This window comes from Lucilia sericata, unplaced genomic scaffold, assembly GCF_015586225.1.
Source record: "Lucilia sericata isolate MDLA Ls3-8-SP2 unplaced genomic scaffold, ASM1558622v1 Contig000033F_arrow, whole genome shotgun sequence".
NCBI classification, from domain to species: domain Eukaryota; kingdom Metazoa; phylum Arthropoda; class Insecta; order Diptera; family Calliphoridae; genus Lucilia; species Lucilia sericata.
Window position 1 is genome coordinate 419,865 of NW_023994071.1, and position 25,698 is coordinate 445,562.

A 25,698-nucleotide genomic window follows, 5' to 3' on the forward strand; every position below is an offset into this window, starting at 1 on the left:
TATTTTTGTTTTCTGAGTAGTAGTTTCTGAGCACCTCAAAATCAATACTAATTTTTAAATAATTTGCAAGCACTACTCAAGGATAATGCTGAATTAAAATCTCTTTATCTGAAAATTTTGACTTATAGGAAAAAATAAAAATTGGTAAAGAACCACCAGACATGGTCCCTTTTTAAAAATATACATATTAGGGTTGTCGATTATTCGCGTTTAAAATTATTCGAATAAAAATGTACTATATTTTTTCATTCGAGTAGTCGATTAAATTTTAAAAATTATTCGATTATGCGAACGAATAACAAATAAAAGTTTTTATTCGAATGATTTAATAATATATGAATAAAATTTGCCAAACACCTTCAAAATCTTAAGATACGGGTAAAAAACGGGTTTCGTACATTAATACACTTATAAATCAGTAACTTAGTTGAATCTCAACCTACTTTAAATTTCTCAACTGATTTGAAAGTGGAAGCTTTATAACGATATATACAATGTTTAACTACCCTGTTTTACAGACGTTTTTACAATCTGGTTTATATAAGAAAATCGTACTATTTATTAATGTATTCAAAAGTTATGTCTATTCTGGGTAAAACGCAATTTGGTTTTTATTGACCAAGTTATTGATGTTTTTCATAAAACAAAGTTGTTCAAACCCCGATTTTCTTAAAGATGCTTTATATGAGGCAATAGGGTTACATATGCAATAAAATCGATAATAAAACTTATACATAGGTTAGGGATAGGTTGAAAGGGTTACATATGCAATAAAATCGATAATAAAACTTATACTTAGGTTAGGGATAGGTTGAAAGGATGTATACTACATCAAATCCGACCACATAACAGGCCACTATCGTGCCTGTTGTGCACTGCTTTTTATCTAAGTGCCGCCTCATATCTTAAATATGTTTCAATGGGTGGAATATCTAACAACCCAGTAAAAATTGGAGCTTACGTGCAATCAGGTTTGTAAGGGAACGAAGCTATTTCCTCCCTTACAAACCTGCTTCGATAAGGCATGATTTTTATATAGCGAGTTCCCACTTGGAAGCATTACTTTTTAAAAAATGAAGCTTGTTTTCACTCATTACATTCAGCTGTGAGTAACAGCTATAGGTTAGGTTAGGTTGATAGGAGGATGTATACTACATCAAATCCGAAGAAATACACCTAGGCCACTATCGGGCCTGTTGTGCGCTCCAATTCAAGAAAAAAAAAATTGTTCACTGAATGTATTATTTTTCCATGTTCAGAAACTCAGTTTCCTGGACGTAATTCCTAAGAATCTTCCAATCGGTGTTGGTTAAGAATGTTATTTCCGGAATAACATCACTTCCAAGATACTTGGATCTAACTTCGACGAATGCCTGACAATGGCAAAGAAAGTGCTCCAGAGTTTCACTGTCCTCTCCACATGCTCTACATTCGTCTGAATTCGCACGTCCAATTTTGTATAGATGTGCTCGTAATCCTGTGTGTCCACTGAGAATACGTACCATCATACTTACCTCAGACTTGCTCATTTTGAGAAGATTTCTCGTCTTGCTCTCATCAGGGTCACCTCATAGAATCTTTGTGGTTCTACCCACCGTTTCATTATTCCAAGAGGCCTTATGGGATTCTCTCATCCATATTTTTAATTCAGCTTTTGTTGCGTCGAATGGTTTTGCGTTTGTCAGGTTAACTACATCGAGCTCCCTTCCCTTTAAAGCTATTACATTCGCCCTTTCGTTGCCGATTACTCCCGAGTGGCCTGGTACCCATATGATGTGAACCTTACCTCTGGGAGAGTATTCAGTTAAAGCTTTCTTACAATCCAATACGGTCTTAGATTTAATTCTATCACCTGATATCGCACAAATTGCCTTCTGGCTGTTGGTAAATATATTAAGCCCTGTGGGCGCCATATTTATTCTAATCCAATTTACACATTCCGTTATTGCTCGTACTTCTGCCTGGAAGCTTGTGTTATGATTAGGTAAACGGTGGTATATTTCTGTTTCTGGGTCTTCAATATAGAACCCCAGACCCACTTTGTCCCCTAATTTAGAGCCATCCGTGTAGCAACGGATTCCTACTGGTATTTGCTCTAATGTTCCGCTTGACCAAGACATTCTATCTGGGATTAGCGTTTCAAAGTTTCCGACATATTCAGTGTCTGGTATGCGATCAGGCACGTCCGATGAATGTGTACAACCTTCCAATGTGTCCAGTATACATTGATGACGTATCCTATAACCGTTTTTGGCCAGTTCGCCTAAAGTAAAGAGCCGTTCGGCTGTAAGCGCCGCCTCATATCTTATATATGTTTCAATGGGTGGAATATCTAGCAACGTTTCCAGAGCCTTGGTTGAAGTAGTACACATGGCACCACTTATACCTAAGCAGCATGTACGCTGAACTCCCTGTAGTAGTTTGATATTACACTTTTTGTCCAAAGCAGTCCACCAGATTATTGAAGCATAAGCTAGAATTGGTCTAATTACACTTTTATAAAGCCAATTTGTCATAGTAGGACTAAGACCCCATTTCATGCCTATGGTTCTCCTACATATCGCCCAGCACCGATGTGCCTTGTTGATCCTATCCTCTATGTGGTGTCTCCATTTTAATTTCCGGTCAAGTATTACACCTAAGTACTTAACTTTGTCTGTCACCGGTATCTTCTTGCCCAAGAAGCAAGGTTCAGTATATGTAGAAATTTTTGTCTTTCTTGTGAAAAGACAGATTTCCGTCTTCGCCGGGTTAACATTGAGGCCTCTCGGTTGAGCCCAGCTCAAGGCAGTATTCAGAGCCTCCTCAGCTCTTCTACACAAGTAATTTGGATCCTTTCCCTTTAAAAGTATTACGACATCGTCTGCATAGCAGACAGGTCTAAGTCCTTTCTCGGTTAGGGTCCTTAGGAGGCTATTAATCGTGGTGACCCAGAGTAAAGGTGACAAAATGCCACCCTGTGGTATACCGCGAAATACCTTTTTCCTGATAGTTATATCGTACATCTCGCAGCTTATCCATCTGTTCCTTAGCATGTAGTTGATCCAGTTACGGAGCACCCGGTCAACATAAAACTGGTCTAGGGATTGGATAAGGGTATCAGTGTGCACGTTATTGAAAGCGCCTTCGATGTCAATGCATACTGCCAGTGTATACAGTTTGCTATCGAAAGATTCACCTATGTAGTGGACAGCTTCATTTAAAGCGGTTTCCACCGATCGTCCCTTTACATAAGCATGCTGCTTATATTTAAGGTCATTGTATGGTATGCTGCTTTTAACCATGCTATCGACTATCCGTTCCAAGGTTTTAAGTAGGAAGGACGTAAGACTTATCGGTCGATAGGACTTAGGTGTCGCATAGCTAGGTTTCCCTGGTTTGGGTATAAATATTACCCTTGCATCCTGCCATTTAATGGGGGTATATGCCAATTTTAAGCATGCAGTGAATATCTGTGATAGATGTACGGAAACCAGTCCCTCCTCCATCTGCAAAGTAACAGCTATAAGTAAGTACTTATTTCATATTTCTATGGCATTACTTCTTTCATTGTTTACAAAAAGCTCTTCCCTAATGCTTTTCCAGAAGACGTGAATTCATAGCTGATGTGAAGCTATTACAGTATTGCTTATATGAAACCCTTTCTTCATGGGATTCTACACTCAATGGTATTTCTGAATGTATACTATTTAAAATATGTAAAGTGGCTGATATGCTTGCCGCAGATGGGCGATATTTTATATACCATTCCCTTATATTTTCTCTTAATGTCCCATTTTTATTTTCAGCTATTACATCTACTTCTGAATTCTCAAAATTGAAAACAATTTCGATATTTGGAATTTCTTCGGGACTATTTTCTGTTGCCTTCAAAAGATTAAATAAATTTTTATTTACCTCTTTTATTTTTAATTTATTAAATTTATTATTTAACAACAACAGAACCAAAGAATAAACAAGAAGTGAAACGCTGTCATTTTTTTACAACAATAACGTTACGCTCTTCTCACAGACGAGTGCTGTGTTAATCCAACACATATGTAAAAATGTTTTTCTCTCTCCAAACTTCAACTTTGAAATATTTTTTATCACTTAACATTATATTTTATATTTTTTTTGCACAATTTAAACACATTTAATAGCCCGAAAATAATATATTTTTTACAAACGAAAAAAAAATATTTTTTTATTTTTTGACATTGAATTTTTGTTGGTTTAAAATAAAACTAAAAAACAATGTTGTAAATTTTCGTATGGTAAACGAAAAAGATATTTCAAATAAATAATTTATTTTTTCAATATTATAGATTAAAAAACAAATAGACGTGTTTATAAAATGTCTGTAGATAAAATATGTGGAAAATATCTTAAGAAACCTTTCAAAGTATAAATTGAAATGTAATATTTTTTTCAATATTTTTCAATACGATTTTTAGCAACTATGTCGACTTGAGAATTCTACTAATACATTCTTAGAGTTAGGTACCGGATGACAGTAGACTTAGGTACTTTTGACAACAGTTTCATTTCTTATTTATTCTTTGAACAGAACTAACTATTTCAAAAAGAAAAAACAAAACTCCGTTAACTTTTCTACAAATCAAAACATAAACACAAAACAAAACAAACTGTACATGGACAAAAGCAGAAGTATTAAAAAACAGAAACAAGAAAAAGCAAATAATTGAAAACATTTCGTTTATTTAAATTCTGTTCATACACTATAATAAACACACACTTTAATAAATTTAAAAAGAAGATATTTCTTACATTGAAAATGTATTAATTAATTAAAATCACTTTATAGATTTATATTTATAATAAAAATCTTTTTATATTTTCTAAGAATATTTTTTACACTTTTATTCACGTCTTATCTAAACAAATGCAACTCGATGACTAAACATTTTATATTATGTAATTTAAAATGTTTTTTTTTTTTTTGTCGGAAAAGACTCGGTAAAACTGCCGATTTGCCATACAACCTGCTTCCTTGTAAGGGACAAGAGTAAGCTTAAATATTATTTAAATACTTCACTTACAACCTGCTTCTCTGTAAGGGATAGTAGTAAGCTTTTAATTTTTTTCAGCATACATTGTAGAATTACTCCTATCATAGTATTCCCTTATTTCCTGCTTCTCAGTAAGGCTTAATAGTAAGCGAATACAGATGCAGTTAGTTCCCTTTTTAGCTTCCTAAAGTCTAAAATTTTTTTACTGGGAACGTTTATGGCACCACTTGTACCCAAGCAGAATGTACCCTGAACTCCCTGTTGTAGTTTAATATTACACTTTTTGTCCAACGAAGTCAACCAGACTTCTTGCCCAGGAAACAGGGTTCAGTATACTTAGAAATTGTTGTCTTTCTTGTGAAAAGACAGATACTTAAAGAACCAAATTAATTATTGTTTATCTGTTTCACTTATTGCTTATATTTAGATTTGTTTTACAAAATATTGACATAATTTCAATGATATGTATAATAAAATATTTGTAAAAAGTAACATTCAAATATTATTTGAATATTCGAGTAATTGACAAAATTTGAGCGAATTATTCTATATTCTAAATTGGAAATTTTTTATTCATTCGAAGAAAACAATTTTTTTCCCTCGATTAATCTAATAATTTTTATTCGAAGGACAACCCTAATACATATGTTTCATTCCATGAGCAAATAAAAAAAATTATTTTTAATATACCCAGCAAAAAAATAACTTCAAAAGAAGCAAAAAAGAAGTAGAATTTAATATATGGAAGTACTGAAAAATACCTAAACTGGTGATTTTAGCACAGGCTTGTCATAGGAGAGATGTTCTTTTTGTTTGATTCCAAATTCACTACTTCATTCTCAAGAAGTTATATTTTTCTCTTTTTTTGAAATGGTAGTACATATAGAATACAACTAATTTGAATTATATAATATTAACAATAATAAGGATAATAAAAAACCAAAATAACATTTTTTAACTCGTAAAAACGTAAGAAAAAAAAATATGTACATATGTATGTATATCATCAGCATTGATAAAAAAAAAATATTTTCGCTTCTTCGGAAGTCTCTTCCACAGAAGGTAAAAAAAATCACTTAGTGCTACTTTTGATAAATGTTATTCTTTTGAAAGAACTTTGTTTTATTTTTGCTTGATAGTGTTATTTAAAGATTATTTCGTGGTAACATTTAGATAAATTGTAAACCGCACAAATTTTTAAATAATAATAAAAATATAGGAAAATGGTTGTTTCGAACAAAATGAGAGTTCGAAATTTGGAATCAATGTGATTCCGGTATAATTTCATTGGTTGAGCTTATATAACATTCGGCACAACATTCACGTATTGAGAAATGTCTATGAAATTTGTATGAAAAAATATAAAATTACACATGGCAAACAATTTTTTAGCCCTGATATAAAGCTATACTATTAAGGATTGAATTTTGATTAATAAAGGTAAGGCAAACATGACACGAAAACCTGATGTTATAAAAAAATCAAAATTTTTAAAAGTCACGGGTCCAAAAAGTTAATTTTCACTTGTCACTAAAATAATATGATTATTATTTAAAGTGAATGTCTATATTTACTCACATTTTAAAATGTTATTTAAAAAAATGTCTGGTCACGTTACATATAACACATATCGATTGAGCCCACCATAACTTTCAAAAATTGTATTGACAATACTGAAAATTAAATAGTTGAAGTATTATTTACAGCAATTTCTCCTGCTTTATTCATTCGTAAAATGATCGCCCAACGTATAACTATTCTTTTGGAATTACTCTTATTTTTGTCGAATAACTTGTGCTGGTACAAAAATACTCATACATATATAAAATAATATACATATATACAGTGAATAATACATTTTACCTACATTTATTAACATAATTTACTTAATATACATACATACATATCATAAGTGAAAAATATAAATTGTATCAAGATAAATGTATAAACGAGAACATCTTTTATATAAAAATTAAGTTTTAACAATTAAATATTTATAAATTACAACAAAACAAATAAAAATAATATACAAAGGTATTCATTTATTGAAAATAATATACATGTGTTTATTGAACTGAGTACTACAAGGTATATACATATTCGCCCCACTAAGACGTTATTTAAAGCCCAACTATAATGTGCTAGCTTAAGGTGATGTCAAAACAGAATAATGTTTGAGAAAATCCGAAGAAACTTTTAGGTGGCTATAATGTACTTACATACGTGCATTCAAAACAATTTAGCACATTTATGTGCCACAGGGAATTAAAGAAATACACATTTCTTATTATTTTATCAAAATAATTTATTTCTTCCTTTTCATTTTTCTCTTTGTTGCTTTCGTTGCATTAACAACTTTTACTAATTATTGTAGTAGAAATGTATTTCTACTTACTTTGTAAGTTAAGTTTTTGCTGGGTAGCTTTGCAGATATAATAAAACGTCATGGACATTGTATCTGTAATCTTATTAGAGATCTTATCGTCTATCATTGTTAGTATTACACTGATTGACTAATTACACAAATATTATTATACAAATTTAAAATGTTTTTCTTCTCACACGAACATATCATTTGATAGCGATCACGTCTATATATTGATTTTTATAAAACATTTAAAGATGTCTGAAATAAATGGGCTTCGCAATGGAATATTATTGCCTATATTTTTACATTTAACAATATTATATTTGGTGTTAACCCTACAAATCTGCTGCTTTTGTTTTGAAAAAATAATAAATGTTGTTTGAAAATATGTGTGTATTAGAGGTGTCCAAAAATAATCATTTTGTTTGGATGTGTCTTATTTTGTGCATTAGTGTCTAGAACTAACTAGTGTTAAATTTTAGTCCAATCGGTGCCGAAAATCGATCGAAAAATTTAAAATGGGCAAATAATAGAATTTTTTATTTCGTTCGATATTTTTAAGAACGAATACACTTTTTCATTTAAAAAAACAGGCTGTACATTTTTACTTCGGTGTCGATATCAACTTTTTAATTTTTACGGTGTCTGAGATTTCGTTAATATATTCAACCATTGTAGGACGGCAATATCGAATAGATGATGGACAACGATTTTCCCAAATAACTTTTTCTCCAGAACATAATTTTAAAGTTATTAGTAAGACGTTATAGTCTGTGTCTGTTGCGTTTAACAATTACTGTTTCCACTGGTTATGTCCAGTAGTTTCATCAAAACCCCATTTGCTATGAAGATTCAAGCTATTTTGCTATACATATTTAAAATCAATATTTTATTTATTATTTTATAGTTGCGCCTTTTTTGGATGCTACTATATTATTCGGTTAGCACAGTTTCTTGGATTCTTGCACTAATTTATATGAGGGTAAGGACTGATTGGCGTTGAACGCATAAACTTATAGCTCTCAAGAGTAAGACTTGCATCAATAATTACAGCAAAGGCTTTTAGGAACTTTTAATGTTTTATACTCACTTGGAGTGTATATAACGTTTGCGCAGTGCCGTACATTAGTCAAATGCTAAGGATGGACTACCTTTATTTTGTGTTCTAATTTTATGAGACATATTGAAGAATGTAACCACACTTTATTATTTTTAAGAAACGTGTCTTCTTTCCCATTCGATTCTTTCCACCTTTTCTTCTGAACTTTAAAAATATTAAATTTTCTTAAAAATTAAAAACTTTGCACTGCCACTGTAAAGTGTTTGAGTAGATTTGACTTCTTTAACATTTCAAATTCTTTATTCAATCTTGTAATCGGAATTTTTTTGATCATATTGGGAATGTCGATTTTACTGCACTTGGAATTGTCTTAGCCGACATTTTGTTTTTTTTTTATAAAAATAGAAGACAAAATTAAAAATTATTTATTATGGAGACTACTTTAAAAAATTTTTATTCACAAAAGTTACTTTTATCAAATTTTGGTGATATAAAAGTTGATATAGATAGCGGAGTCCATTTAACCATGTCCGTCTGACCGCTTGTCTGCCCATGTGTAGGTTGAAATCAGTTTTCAGATATCTGCGAGATCCGAATCTTCAATAATTCTATCAGAAGTACGTTTGGAAAGAACGCTATTTAAAATCAGTAAAATCGCCCCACTTGAGTAAGTGAGAACGTATCAAAAGGGAATTTTTTAATAATTTTTCGTTCTTAAAAAGGTACATTTTGAATATTCTATGTTGTTGCACCTACAATCATGAAATTAAGCATGTAGAGCTTGGAGTAAGTGAGAACTATAAAAGGGGATTTTTTTGGTACTTTTTCTTTCTTCAAAATCTTCTATTTGACAAATGTTATACCTGATATACTATGTTAATTCGTGACATACAAACCTATTTACATCATTATCCTGTAAATACCTTCATTCAATTGACATTTATAGCACTGCATATGAACGCAAAAGATCTTAAAGCATATTTTTATATACCTAACGATCCATAAATTTTTTAAAATTGATTTCTTTACTTTTATTTACATAGAGATATATTAATGTTCATTTTGTATCTAAAATTGCAAATAAATGCATTTCCGAGGGCAATGTTTAAAAATAATAGGTCGTGTTTCAATTTTTTCCGGTCCTATTCATATAAAATCCAGAAAATTTAGTGTTGTTTTGTTATTTGTAATACAGTACACTGTAAACTACACCAAAAATCACTACAAAAATTTACAAACTTTTCTTTCAGTGCATGAAATGCAAATAGACAAAATCATATAGTAGCATATACAGTGATGTTCCGAAAAATAGAGCCACCTCCTCTTTCGAAGTTTCTTTTTACTTAAAATCCCTCCAATGAAGAATTGAGTTGGAAAAACTAAATTAAATTTTGTATCGATCTGTTATGAATATAATACCATTATTTTTGCAATAATTTACGCGTCGCTATTCGAAATTTTAATGAAATTTTAAATTAAGCTATATTTGTAGACAATTTTTAAATTGAAATCGATACAAATTGTAAGTTTAAGGCTTATTATTACCATCCTAATATAATCTCATTAAAAAACTATAATTTTGAGTCTAAAAAGAAGCAGAGGCAAACTTTGCAGGCGAGGCCGCAGAAAAATTATAAAAATACGTCATGTTTAAGATAAGGGCTATAGGTAAATTGTTGAAATAAATCGTTGGTCCATAAAAATAGTATAAACTGTAAAAATACATAAGTTTAAACCAGAAAATATCAAGAAAAAATAAGAAATAACACCTCTTTTTGGAACATGAACTATGGAGTCATGTAAAAAAATTGCGCTTTTGAGGACACAATAGTAGGAATCTCCTTAAAAAGTGCTATTTCTCGTTCAGTATAGCATCATTAATTATAATTATGGGATACTTACAGTCCTATCTTCCCTCAATCTGAAATAGAGACCAGGTTCCAAACAAGAAAAAATAACCCCATAACATTACCTATCCGCCACCATGTTCAATGATCTTCATTGGGGACAAAATCCAGTGTTGGAACGTCAACATACAGCTATATGGATCATATCAGAATAAAACAAATAGACTTTTTTACATCTGACCACAAAATATTTCGATTCCTGTTCAAGGAGAGATTTCAAATGTTTTTGAAAAGTTTTATTTTTCCTTTCAGGTTCTTTAAAGTGCCATATAATACTTTTCTACTAATTTTATACTTTAAATTATTTTTATACATGACAGATCTTACTATTAGGCTGACAACATCTAAGTTATATTCCCTTTTAAGGTTACACGGAGCACACAAAAGTGTCATTCTCTGCATGAGTCTGATTTTTTCGCTTAAAAAAAGATGTAATTTTTTATTTTTTCTCGATATTTTTTGGCTTAAACTTACACCCAATTTACACGATGATTTTTTTCATGTTTGCCCAGACGTCTGTTTTCATGTTTGTCGATGATTGGTGGTGAGCGGGGTAGAGAAGAATGGGGGGTAAGAAAACAAACATGATTTGGGATTTTCATGATTGTTTTTGACATTCCTCTTTAAACTCATTCGTACTGTTGATATTATGCTCATGTAAAAAAATAATTATGTCTTTTTTTTACATGAAAACATTAAAATTTGCATTAAAAAAATACTATAGCGTGTAATTAAATTTTTTTAAATCAAATTAAATGGTTTTTATGTTAAAAATTTCATTTTATTTTTATTACGAATAAGTAATTAAAAAGGATTATACAATTAAACATCAAAAAAAGACATGCATAGTTGCATGTAAAAAATCACCGTATAAATGTTCATGATTTTTTGGAAGATTCTCAAAAGAGAATTGGAAAAAACAGACGTCTGAAAAGTCTTCATGTAAATTGCGCCTTATATTTTGCAGCATTTTGTGAGTGCGTTTATTTCTCTCAAGTGTGTTTTATTCTCTCAGAACTCTGTGTGAAGTCTGTGTGAAGAGAATAACAAATTTTGTTTGGCAACCCCTTCAGTCAGTGTCGCCAGATGTTGCGATTGGTCCCCAAAATGGGGATTTCAAGTTTAATTTGGTGACAGATTTTCGGGGGAGAGATTTTCGTAAAATTTGAGGATTTTTTATGATTTTTGCGCTATTTGTGGGGTTTTTATTTTTTTTTATAAATATTGATAATTATTTTCATTCTAGTTTAGTTTTTTTGTATAAGGGTCGAATTAAAATATTTCAAACATGGTTCAAATTTGGTACACACACTTTTAGAATAAATACAAAATTTAAAGTTCTAAAGAATTTTCAAAATCGTAAATTTTTTTCTCAAAGGCCTGAAGTTTAAAATCGTATAATTTCGAAATAAATTGTTCGATTTTATTAATCATGGTCTCAAATTAATGGTTATGTGTTCTAGCTTCACAATTTTTTAGAACTAAAATTAGAATATAGTCTAAGCGATCACATATAATGAATGGGACCATTAGGGGATTTCAAGAATGTTTTATTTTAGTGATTTAACCAACAGTACTTTCATACAAACTAAATACATTTATAATTAATTTTCGACGAACAATATTCTGGGTCCTTATTAAATTCTAAGACGATCTAGCCATGTCCGTTTGTCTGTCCTTCCGGCTGTCTGTTGAAAGCACGATAGGGTTCGAACGGAAAGAGCTAGAGACTTAAAATGTTCCACAAATATTCCATATAGGCAAGGCAAATGGGCAATATCGGTCCACGATTTCGCATAGCCCCCATATAAGTGGCCCTCCGAAAAACAGCTTTAAAAGTCATAACTGTTTTAAAAATACGAGTATAGCGATGAAATTCGACATAACTAAGTTTTATATGCGTCAAAATCGGTCCATAATTGAACCTAACAATGATGAATTTTGACATAACTAGTTTTTAATTAAAATCGTATTACAAAATATTATGAGGATCGGTCCACAAACGAACCTATCCCTTAAGAAAATTACAAGTTCTTCATAGTTGTACTCGCCATAAAAAGATTTTTATTATAATTCTTCATTTTAGCTCCATTTGCACATTTATGTGCCACACGTAACAAAAAAAGTACATATTTCATAATATTTTATTGAAAAAAATTAATTTTCTTGACAATTTAAATTTTTTTTAATTTTTTTTTGTGTACAATAAACAAACAATAGATTCCGTACTGAATGTGCTGTCAGTATCGCTCTTTGCTTAAGCCTGATCTCCCTGATGTTTACAGTAGAACATTCCTTTTACGGCATACGATTTGATGTTGGGTATATAAGATTCGGCATATCCGAATATAACACTCCTAATTGTTGTATATGTTGTCGTTGACATTATAATCAATATAAAAATTTATTAAAATATTTCTGTCAAATAGTTTTCGTCAATATGGGTATCAAATTAAAGAGGACAATCTACAGAAATCAAAATTATATTTAGTTTTTTACTTTTCAGGAGTTTTCCCGTTTTTTCCTACCGAGCGCCTCCCCGGGTGGCGGATAGGGGGTGGTGATGGACCATCTGTCCTCCCACAGTTTTAGTTTGACTCAAGCTAAGGGGGGCTTGAGACACCCGGGAATATTATATTCCCCCTGGACCAAAAAACTGAAAAAAAACAACATGGAAAATAAAAATAAAAAGATGAAAGTTACGGTGCAGGGCCTAAATAACCCAGTACCGGCGGCAAGTGTTGAACCACTCGCGAGTCACGTGTCGTCGTCATCCTGCAATCGTGAGCAAAATACTACTACGGAGGTGGGTACCTTGGCCTCCGTGGCGGTCAATGCGTCAAGTGTACAGCATGCAATTGGCAAAAACATAGGGATGAAAGAGAAGGATGTACTCGGAGAGAGCACTAAGCTACTCCTTTAAATATAGGAGAGGGTTCCGACTCTGAAGCCTCAGACAACACCATTATAGCAAATCCCAAAAAGGATGAAGTAGAGCAAATGGAGAAAAGACTATCTGGAGCACAGAGGAGGAAGTTAAAAAAGATGCTTCTGGAAATCATAGTTAGTCAATCCAACGACACTCCAAAGGAAAAATCGGACTCTCTCACAAGATCTGAGGCAAAGAGGATCAGGTCTCCCGTTTGACAACTGAGAATAAACCTAAGAAGAAAAAGAGCTCCCCGCCTTCTAATACACAGTCGAAGCCAAGCCATACTTCACTCAAAGGAACCTCAAGTCTGAAACCTGCGAGTAAGGGTGACAACGCCAAGATAGAAGCCCCGAAAAGCGAGGAAAGAGAGGCTAGACAGTGGAAAAGAAAAAGAGACGCCATCTTACGCCAAAATTGCCAGAAGAAGACACCGGGACGATCTCTGCTATGCAGTTTACGATGACGGTAATTCGACAGGGAAAATTCCAATAGACCTACAGAGTAAGGTAGAAGATTTGGTGAGCAATAAGATAGTGGACAATGCAATCGCTTCAAAGGGCAAACGACCAATAGAGAGCGTGAGCTGCGAGTTCAGCATGGGCGTGATGTTTATGAGGTTGGCATCTTACCAATATGTTAGCACCCTAAAGAACTTGGTGGAAAGTATCCCTCTTCCCTGGGACGGCGCTAAGCTAGGACTGGCAAAGAAGAGCGAGCTTCCAGTGCTCTTAAAGTCACTGTCGACATAAAAGAATGGGGCAGTAAACTGGCTAATGAACGTATACTGGAAATTCTTGGTGGTCAAAATGCTGAGCTGGCCGTGGAAAAATGGGATTTTACAGGAAAGAAGAATCTGAGGGAACTTTATTTGTAATAGGTATCGACCAGAAATCTATGGCTAGTCTTGCCAAGAATAAAGGTAGGGCTTACTTCGCCTCTAAATCTGTCATATTCAAAATTGGGAAGGTGCCGATTGGAAGGGCTGTTACAACAAGCCTCGAAAAAGACACTAAAATACCTAAGACCACAGCATCAGTACCATCTACTGATAACGTTAAGGAGTCAAATCCTAAAAGCGAGGAAGCTACTACAAACTCGCCAAAAGAAGGTGCAGCTGCCCTCTCCAACATTGGGGAGGCGCCGATTGAAAGGGATGTCAAAACCGGCCCGATAAGGACACTAAAGCACCTAAGACGGTACCTAAAGCATCAGTAGCAAGTACTGGTAATTTTGAGGAGTCAAATCCTAAAAGCGTGGAGGAAATCACTCACTCGCCAGCAGATAGAACATCAGTGCTGACCAAAATTGGGAAAGTGTCGATTAAAAAGACTGCTCTTGCTATGCCTGATAAGGACACCGCAGTGCCATCTGCAAGGCACTCCTTTTCTGACCATCGATACGTAAGATTCAAACTACTACGGCCGCCACCAAAGCCGATATAGTTTCGGAAAAAGTCTAAAACTAATTGGACAATGTTCGGTTCCTTACTAAAGAACCGTTTATGTCAGGACACTTTTCAATGTCGTTCGCAAACTATTTAATCGCAGTATACTGGGATGGGTATCGTAGTAAACTTGGTGAATATAAGAAAATTGTTTGTAAAGCCAAACGAGACTCCTGGAAACTTTTCTGTGAACAGGTAGACAGCGTAAATGACGTATCGAAGATAATTCCTATCCAAAACTCATGTCCAACCGGAATCTATGGTCGACGATACGGGCAGTAGGATATGGAGGAGACAATGAAACAATTCCTATCCAAAACTCATGTCCAACCGGAATCTACGGTCGATGATACGGGCAGGAGGATATGGAGGAGACAATGAAACTCCTAATGGACTCTCATTTCCTACCCGGTATATCGAATAACATAGATGAACCGATATTGGAGGAGGGGAGGCTAACACGGAAATTGTAATTACATCTGATATGGTTAAACGGGCAATCAAGAGCTGCGCTCCCATCTTACAGATGGAGACGGGACTGGTTTCCGTACATCTGTCTCAGATATTTACTGCATGCTTGAAATTCACATATACTCCCATTAAATGGCAGGATGCAAGGGTAATATTTATACCTAAACCAGGGAAATCTAACTATTCGACACCTAAGTCTTATCGACTGATAAGTCTTACGTCCTTCCTACTTAAAACCTTGGAACGGATAGTCGATAGTATGGTTAAAAGCAGTATACCCGACAAAGACTTAAAATTTAAGCTGCATGCTTATGTAAAGGGACGATCGGTGGAAACCGCTTTAAACGAAGTTGTCCACTACATAGGTGCATCCTTTGATAGCAATCTACATACACTGGCGGTATGTATTGACATCGAAGGCGCCTTCAATAACGAGCACACTCATACTCTTATCCAATCCCTAGACCAGTTTTATGTTGACCGGGTGCTCCGTAACTGGATCAACCACATACTAAGGAACAGATGGATAAGCTGCGAGATGTACGATATAACTATAAGGAAAAAGGTATTTCGCGGTATACCACAGGGCGGCATTTTGTCACCTTTACTCTAGGTTACCACGATTATTAGCCTCCTAAGGACCCTAACAGAGAAAGGACTTAGACATGTCTGCCATGTAGACGATGTCGTAATACTTTTAAAGGGAAAGGATCCAAATTACTTGTGTAGAAGAGCTGAGGAGACTCTGAATACTGCCTTGAGCTGGGCTCAACCGAGAGGCCTCAATGTTAACCCGGCAAAAACGGAAATCTGTCTTTTCACAAGAAAGACGTATAATGAACCTTGCTTCCTGGGCAAGAAGATACAAGTGACAGAAAAAGTTAAGTACTTAGGTGTAATCCTCGAGCGCAAATTAAAATGAAGACACCACATAGAGGATAGGATCAATAAGGCAAATCGGTGCTGGGCGATATGTAGAAGAACTATAGGCTTGAAATGGGGTCTTAGTCCTACTATGACAAATTGGCCTCATAAAAGTGTAATTAGACCAATTCTAGCTTATGCTTCAATGCTTTAGACAAAAAGTGCAATATCAAACTACTACAGGGAGTTCAGCGTACATGCTGCTTGGGTATAAGTGGTGCCATGTATACTACTTCAACCAAGGCTATGGAAACGTTGCTAGATATTCCACCCATTGAAACATATTCAAGATTTGAAGCGGCGCTTACAGCCGAACGGCTCTTTACTTTAGGCGAACTGGCCAAAAGCGGTTATAGGACACGTCATCAATGTATACTGGTCACATTGGAAGGTTATACACAATCATCGGTTGTTACACGGATGGCACTAAATTGGGGGACAAAGTGGGGCTGGGGTTCTATATTGTAGACCCAGAAACAGAAATATACCACCGTTTACCAAATCATAACACAAGCTTCCAGGCAGAAGTACGAGCAATAACGGAATGCGTAAATTGGATTACAATAAATATGGCGCCCACAGCGCTTAATATATTTACCGACAGCCAGAAGGCAATGAGGGCGATATCAGGCGATAGAACTAAATCTAAGACCGTATTGGATTGTAAGAAAGCTTTAACTGAATACTCTCCCAGAGGTAAGGTTCACATCATATAGGTACCAGCCCACTCAGGAGTAGTCGGTAACGAAAGGGCGAATGTAATAGCTTTAAAGGGAAGGGAGCTCGATGCAGTTAACCTGACAAACGCAAAACAATTCGACTCAACTTGGAATAATGAAACAGTGCGTAGAACCACGAAGATCCTATGGGGTGACCCTGATGAGAGCAAGACGAAAAATCTCCTCAAAATGAGCAAGTCTGGAGTTAGTATGATGGTCAGTGTTGCCATTTTAGCACTTTCAGTGCTAGATTTAGCATTTTGCATCCTGAAAATGCATTGAAGTTTTTTTAAAATTATGCTAATTGTTTTTTAGCATAATTTGCTTGATAAGAAAAATATAATATGATAAGAAAAATATTTATATGTTTTCTATTAAAAATATTATTGAAAATCAGTGGATGTATATTACAAAACAACATTATGGTGAACAAGTAAGAGTGTTATATTTGGCTGTGACGAATCTTTTATACCCACTGTCAAATCATGTGTCATAAAGTTCGAGTGAATTTCGGAAAGTGGACCTATACTATATAAAACGATACTTTTGCTATCACAATTTAATCTTTTATTGGATTTATTCTATACTGTTTTATCATATATAAATAGTAGGCTTCGTTTCAAAAAATAAAATGTTTCCCGTTTTTGTGATATCACAACTTTTTAGAAGGTTTTTGTATCAGTGATTACTATGCTGTAATAATTTTTTCAAAATTCCAACTCCTTCCTCTGCATATCTGAGGCGGAAACCACTGATTTTGAGCGACATTTTTTACAGAGAAGAAACTGTAGAATTTATAGGAAATCATGCTCTAATAATTGATTTTATAGGAAAAATCAATAAGAATGAGCTTATTTTCACACTTTTATAATGCTTCAAAAGTGCATTTAGTATTATCCAAAGATGCACTTTTTTTTCAAAAAATATTTCAAAAAATTTTTTCTTTGTGCATAATCAAAGTATGCTTTTTGCCGAGGCAAATGGTGCAAAAACAAAAATTTTATCATTAACCCTTTAGATGTGATGAGACTTTAAATTTTCAGATTTTAAACTTTACAACGCTATATTTCAAAAACCACGAAAGTTATAAGGCCCAAAATTTGTCAATATACAAGTTATATATGGAACATTAATTGGATGGAGTTTTGTTAAATTCGGAGATGATGATGAAAAACACCATTGTTTGATGGAAAATTATTAAACCACAAGCCAACATTATAACCATCATAATTCCTAAAGGGATTACTATAAATTAAAAATTTTAACACAATTTTTTTAAGGGCATTGAATATTATATTTACGAATGATAAAATCAGGTTTTGATTTTTTTTTTTAATTGCAATTTTTCTTTTGCTCTTATGCATTTATAGTGCATCTAAATTCTGTCAAATTAAGTTTATATATCTAAAATTTTCCTGTAGAATAGTATACTAAAGTCAGATTTGAAATATGTACAGCAGTTATCGGTCTATAAAAAACTGTCGCCCAAAATCGGTATTTTGGCCGCAGATATGCAGATGAAGGAGTTGAAATTTTAACAAAATAATTACGCCAATATTAGCGCTGTTCCAAAAGCTGTCATAAAAGGTATGATATCACAATTTCAAAAATATTGCGTGAAGCCTAATAAATAGTAATATAGTCGTATTGGATTGTAAGAAAGCTTTAACTGAAACTCTCCCAGAGGTAAGGTTCACATCATATGGGTACCAGCCCACTCGGGAGTAGTCGGTAACGAAAGGGCGAATGTAATAGCTTTAAAGGGAAGGGAGCTCTAGGCAGTTAACCTGACTAACGCAAAACAATTCGACGCAACTTGGAATAATGAAACAGTGCGTAGAACCACGAAGATCCTTTGGGGTGACCCTGATGAGAACAAGACGAAAAATCTCCTCAAAATGAGCAAGTCTGGAGATAGTATGATGGTCAGTGTTGCCATTTTAGCACTTTCAGTGCTAGATTTGGCATTTTGCATCCTGAAAATGCATTGAAGTTTTTTTAAAATTATGCTAAATATTTTTTAGCGTAATTTGCTTGATAAAAACAAAAATTAAAAAATATTTATATGTTTTCTATTAAAAATATTATGGAAAATCAGTGGATGTATATTACAAAACAACATTATGGTGAACAAGTAAGAGTGTTATATTCGGCTGTGACGAATCTTTTATACCCACTGTCAAATCATGTGTCTTAAAGTTCAAGTGAATTTCGGAAAGTGGACCTATACTGTATAAATCGATACTTTTGCTATCACAATTTAATCATTTATTGGATTTATTCTAAACTGTTTTATCATATATAAATAGTAATATAGTCAGAGTGATGGTAATACTTGTTTTATCATATTTTTTATGATTTGATTTCCTCTAAATTGACTTATGGTATGGACCGATCCCAAAAAAATTTGACAATTAGAATTATGTTCTTTTAAAACTTGCTTATGCCATTGCTTTACTATTATTTTCAAGCAAGTTATGAGCGTTAGAGTCTTTTGTATGGGGGCTACGCAAAAACATGGACCGATATGGCCCACTTTCAATACCAAACAAACTGCATGAATAAAAAATATTTGTGCAAAATTTTAGCTCCTTAATTTTGAAAATTTTATCGGTAAAAATGCATTTAATGAATTGCTTATTTTTGTATTATCATTACTCGTTTCACCTTTTTCTAATGCCGCAGTTGAAAAACTTTTTATTTCAATGGCTATAATTAAAAATAAAATTCGAAATCGTATTTAAGCTGAATTTTTATGTTCAATAGTACAAATTCGAAAAGAATTGAAATTCGAAATGCATGCTGTTAAGTGACCTTAATCATAAACAGATTTTAATTTTATACAAGTTTTATAAATCAAATTTTGTATGGATATTTGTATTAAACATCTTTTACAAAATAAAATGTTGTTTATGATCATTTGAAAAATATCAAAATGAAGATAACGATGATGATATAGTACCAGAAATATTGGAGTCATGCACTACATAATCAGTATTTTAATAAAAACTAGAAAAAACAATCATTTATATTGTTTTGTTGTATTTAAAAAATTTTAGCACTTTTTTCTTCTGTAGAACATTTTAGCACATAGATATTTAAGTTTTAGCATATTTTAAAATTCATTTCTGGCAACACTGATGATGTTTCGTATTCTGAGTGGACACACAGGATTACGAGCACATCTATGCAAAATTAGACGTGCGGATTCAGACGAATGTATAGCATGTGGTAAGGACAGTGAAACTCTGGAGCACTTTCTTTGCCACTGCCAGGTATTCGTTGAAGTTAGATCCAAGTATCTTGGAAGTGATGTTATTGCGGAAATAACATTCCTGACTAACACTGATTGGAAGATTCTTAGGAATTACGTTCAGGAAACTGAGCTTATGACCACGGAAAAACAATTCATTCGGTTCCTTTTTTTTCATGATAAGGAGCGCACAACAGGCCCGATAGTGGCCTAGGTGTATTTCTTCGGATTAGATGTAGTATACATCCTCCTATCAACCTACCTACCTACTTTTTAGGACGAAAAAGTGTTAATAATGTCCTTTGAAAATTTCATTCTTCTCCAAAATGCATTCTTATATATTGTTCTTATAGCACTATTAGTTAAGTCGCTAAAAACTATATTATTACTCTAATATTAAAAAATTAATTTCTTGTTAAATAAGAAAATTTTATATTTTTGAAAGTTTAAAGTCTTTTAGATCAGAAAATTGAAATTTTTCCTCTACTTTCACTCGTATTTGGTTTTGTTCCAGTCCAAAAAGTTATGTCCAATATTTTACTCACATTTATTTCCTTATGTATCAAGAAATTAATTGTTTTCATATTAGAGTAATAATATAATTTTTTACGGCTTTAATAATAAAACTATAGAAAAAAATTTTAACCTATATATATTAAAAAAAAATATAATGGAAATTCCCAAGGATATGAAAGGATGAAATTTTCAAAGGATATTTAAAATTTTTCGTCCTGAAAAATAAAACAAAAAATATTTTCGATTTCCGGAGATTGTCCTCTTTCATTGACTAAAACTATTAGTAAATACATTTTAATAAATTTGTATGTCCTTAAAACTTTGAAGTCCTTTAAAAAGGAGAAACGATCAGAAAACTATAAACTGAAAACGCAGTTTGACTTTAAAAGGCCTCTAGTATCATAGTCTTAAAAATTTAAAATTGTATGACGGTGTAACAATAACATTTTGTCAGGAATTGCCAAACTAGAAATATAACCATTAATTTTAAACCCAGAATAATAAAATCTGATAAGTAGTTTAGAAAATATGCGATATTATGGTAGAAAGTTATATAAGAAAGGTTTATATCGAATTTCGTTGTTATACATTCCTTTTAAAGATAATCATTAACGTTAAAGTCATTTTCTAAAGAGGACCTAAATGTGGCCAAGGGAAAAATGTGGCCCGATAATTGCCATTCTTTATAGTATACTCTCTAGGTACCAACTTGACCTAAATTGAATAGCATTAGGTTGCGTGGCACCTCCCATATAAATTAAATACAAAAATTCGTTTATCTTGGAAACTATTACAGTTAGAATCTTCAAATTTTGCACGAATAACTTTAACATCCATTTAAATATTTTGGGTAATAAATTGACGGACTACCCATGAGGGGAGCGGCACCTCCCATATTAATTAAATACAAAAATTCGTTTATCTGGGAAACTAATGAAACTAAATTCTTCAAATTTTGCACGAAGAACTTAAATATTCATCTGAACATTTTGGAGGAAAAAGCGGACTTTCATATGGGGGGCTTAAAGCCCCCATATGAATTAAATAGAAAAATTCGCATATCTGAGAAATTATTAGAACTACAATCTTCAAATTTTACTTGAAGAATCTTGACATTCATCTGAACATTTAGAGTACGGGCGGACTTTCAATGGGGACTTTCTGAGAAACTAATAGAACTTGAAAATTTTGCACAAATTACTTTAATATTCATCTGAACATTTTGGAGGGAAAAGCGCGGACTTTCATCTGGGGAGCTTGTAGCCCCCACATGAATCAAATAGAAAAATTATTATATCGTATATCTTTAAATTTTACATGATGAACTTTGACATTCATGTGAACATTTAGAGCATAATGGGCAGACTTTCAATGGGTGGCTTGGCATATATGAATTAAATACAAAATTTCGTTTACCTTGGAAACTCTTATATTATTCAAATTTTTCATAGATAGAAATTGGTGATAGATAGAAACTGGTGAACTTGCAATAATTTGCTTGAAATCTGTCATATTTAACATATTATAAATCTGGAAAACTATTGTAGTTAGAATCTTCAAAATCGTTAAGTGGGTTTTTTATTTATACATATTGCTTTTAGGGTAGCAAAGCACACTGGGTATAGCTAGTTGTTAATATTTTATAAGAAAATTACCAAAAATTTTAATTTAAAAAAAATATTTGACTTTAAAACTAATTATGTATGTATGTATTTTAGAGTGCTCCAAGCTGGCCGTCTTCCCTCTGAAATTGTTTATGGGTTGTAAAACTATGTCATGCAAAAAATTAGGCTGATAGAATAACGTTAAAAGGTGACGCAACGGCTCTGAAGTTTCCAAATGCATTTACAAGGGGAAAAATCTATTTTTTTCCAGTTTTTGGTAAAATTTTGAAACTTAGTAATAAACTTTGCACTTTATTGTAAAGGAATCGCAATGTGCACATAATAAGCATTTCAGAAAGATATACATAAAATACAAACATTGGTTGACAATTTTTAGGCCATTAACGTGTCTAACAGCACCTAAATTCGAAATGTGACAAAAAAATGTACTTATTTTTCAGTTTTTTTTTAACTTTGTTAAACTAATTTGAAAATTTTTAAGAGATCTCATGGGGATTTATGGACAACAGATAAGTGAATAAAACGTTGAAATTAGATCAATAATTCCAACAGTTTAGCTGTACCTGCGATTTGAACTCGTCGGATATCGGGAAAATAGCATTTTTTTGTAATGTTTTAGAGAATACGTATTAATTCTTTACTGTTGTACATTTGAAACAAAATATTTTTAGAGTATTTTAGATCAGATAATATATAATATATATTCCAACTTTTAATCAAATCGGACATTCTTAATCCATAAAATGTAAAGTTCAAAGGTCAAATTTTGCTATATTCGGGAATTCTCAGTGCACCATATCGAAATATTATTTATTTGATTGCCATATTTACCAAAAACTACTGGAATTTATCGTATAAAGTCCGATATTTAAAATAGAGTGAAAAAATGGTAAAATAACCCTTTAAGGCGCTTGGAAACAATTTTACACCAAAGTTCAAATATTCGAAAAAGCACTTTTCATATGAATAAAGCTCTATATAATTATATAAATAGCAGAAATATAACAAAAACTTATATATTATGTATAAAATATTATATTTAACCCCTATTGAATATGGAGTAAACTCGAAGTGTACATTTTTAAAAGAAAAATTTCGTTTTTAAAACTTATAATTTATGTAGTACATTTTTTCGGTAGATTTTCGACATAATATGTTAAAAATACAAAATTTATTTGTTCAAAAATGGTTAATTCATAAGCTTTTATACCTAACTAGCTATACCCAGTGTGCTTTGCTACCCTAAAATCAATGTATATAAAAGAAACACTTTACGATTTTGAAGATTCTAACTATAATAGTTTTTCAGATATACATTTTTTCCACTTTGGGGATGTCACGCAAATTATTGCAAGTTCGCTAGTTTTTCCAAACGTTAATTTAGATTTTAATGTAACCTATGAAAAATTTTAATAATATAATAGTTTAATTCATATGGGGGATGCCAATGTCCCATTGAAAGTCCGCCCATTTTTCTCTAATGTTCACATAAATGTCAAAGTTCATGTAAAATTTTCTAGCTCTGATAGTTTCTTAGATATATGAATTTTTTATTTAATTTATATGGGAGGTTCAAATATGCTAGTCCGCCAATTTATTACCCATGCCCAGCAGTTCGACAAAGAGTCAATGCATACGAAAAAGACAGTAATTTCCACTAATAGTTAACCACCTGGATGATCGTAATTCGTATGTTTTGGGTCATTCGTCACGAATGTACCCTTTGTAATCGAGAATGAAGACAGTCGTCACTTTAGTGTCCTCTTTGTAAGCGGGAGCGGAGACAGTCGTCTCTTTACTGTCCTCAAGTAACCTAGAGATTATACTCTTAAAAGTTGTTTTTTTTTTTGTTGTACTTCCGAAAGTAGTTATTTTACCCATCTTTTGGAGAAATGATTGTTACTTTCTACTAATGTGCCACCATCTGGTTGACTCAAATTTATATCTTTCGGGTCAATCGTCATATTATTGTCCCATAGTATTCTAGAGTGTAGGCACTTGAAATTTTAGTTCCATTAATATCTTACCACCTCCAATTCGTATGTTTTTGGTCTTTCGTCACAAATAAACTCTTTGTAAACGAGAATGAAGACAGTCGTCACTTTAGTGTCCCCTTTGTAAGTGAGAGCGGAGGCAATCGTCTCTTTACTGTATCTTTGTAGGGTGTAGAGTGACGATTGACTTCCTCGTAGGACAAGCCCATGTTAAAATGGTTGGTCACCTGGGTAGTCAGGTGGCTAGGGGCCACCACAAGTGGTAGGTTAAGTGGTCAGTTCGGGACTGTCCCGTCGAACTGCTGGGTGTTTTCACATTGATGTCAAAGGATTTTTGCTCTAACAGTTTCCCAGACATACGATTTATTCTATTTATTTTATATGGGAGGTACCAACACATGAAAGGTACCACGCCCACTATGGCCATTCCGCCCATTTTATCCAAAAATATTCTTATGAATGTCAAAGCTGTCAATACAAAAGACTCCAACTCTTGCAGTTTCTGAGATATTCGACTTTTAACACTTATTTTGAATGTAGGCGTGAACGTTGCCCACGTGAAATTTTGAAGTTAAAAGTAGCCTATAGTTGCTTCCTAACATACAGGAAGACACTGTGAAAATTTCAGAAAAAACGATCCAGCCGTTAAGCTCCCTATAAAGTCCAAACAAACAATCATACAAACACACATTAATTTTTATATATATAGATGGGGGTGCCGCGCCCCTATTGCTTGTCCTCCAATTTTTTCACCAAAGAATCATATGGATGTCAAAATTGTCCATATCAAATTTAAGGACTCTAGTTGTACCATGTTGAGATATATTCGACTTTTGAAGAAGTGGGCGTGGCACCCCTCCCGCTTGCAGTTTCAAAATAAAAAGTAGCCTATAGTTCCTTCCGAATATAGGGGAACATACACTGAAAATTTCAAGAAGATCGCTTCATAAAAACAGGTATTTTGGAATTATTTTATTTTTTTTTTTGAAATTCCAAGTGGGCGAGGAGCCACGCCCATATTAAAAAAAAATATTAAATCTGTATATTTGAGATAATATAACAGTTAGAGTCCTCAAATTTGTGAGTATCAATATGATTATTTAGGACAAAAAGTAGGCGGACTTGCATTAGAGGGCGTGGCTCCTCCCATATAAATTAAATACAAAAATTCGTTTATCTTGGAAACTATTATAGTTAGAATTTTAAAATTTTGCACGAATAACTTTAACATCTATTTAAACATTTTGGGTAATAAATTAGCAGACTACCAATGGGGGGTGCCTCTCCCCTATTAATTAAATACAAAAATTCGTTTGTCTAGGAAACTAATGGAACTACATTCTTAAATTTTTCACGAAGAACTTAAATATTCATCTGAACATTTTGGAGGAAAAATAGCGGGCTTCAAGCCCCCAGTACCGTAATTCTGTAACTTTTCAATATTTTCTACCGATATCGTTAAGTAACGATATA

At 32.9% G+C, this 25,698-nt stretch overlaps 1 protein-coding gene across 1 annotated transcript in view; it reads left to right on the top strand.

Moving 5' to 3' along the window:
- The first annotated feature begins 6,705 nt into the window (after positions 1–6,705).
- LOC119612161 (N-acylneuraminate cytidylyltransferase) overlaps positions 6,706–25,698 on the top strand; it is a 147,536-nt gene continuing 128,543 nt past the window's right edge. Inside the window, exon 1 of the mRNA XM_037967892.1 lies at positions 6,706–6,812. Coding sequence (XP_037823820.1) covers positions 6,748–6,812 — 65 coding nt within the window. The 5' untranslated portion in view covers positions 6,706–6,747. The remainder of the gene's footprint in view (positions 6,813–25,698) is intronic.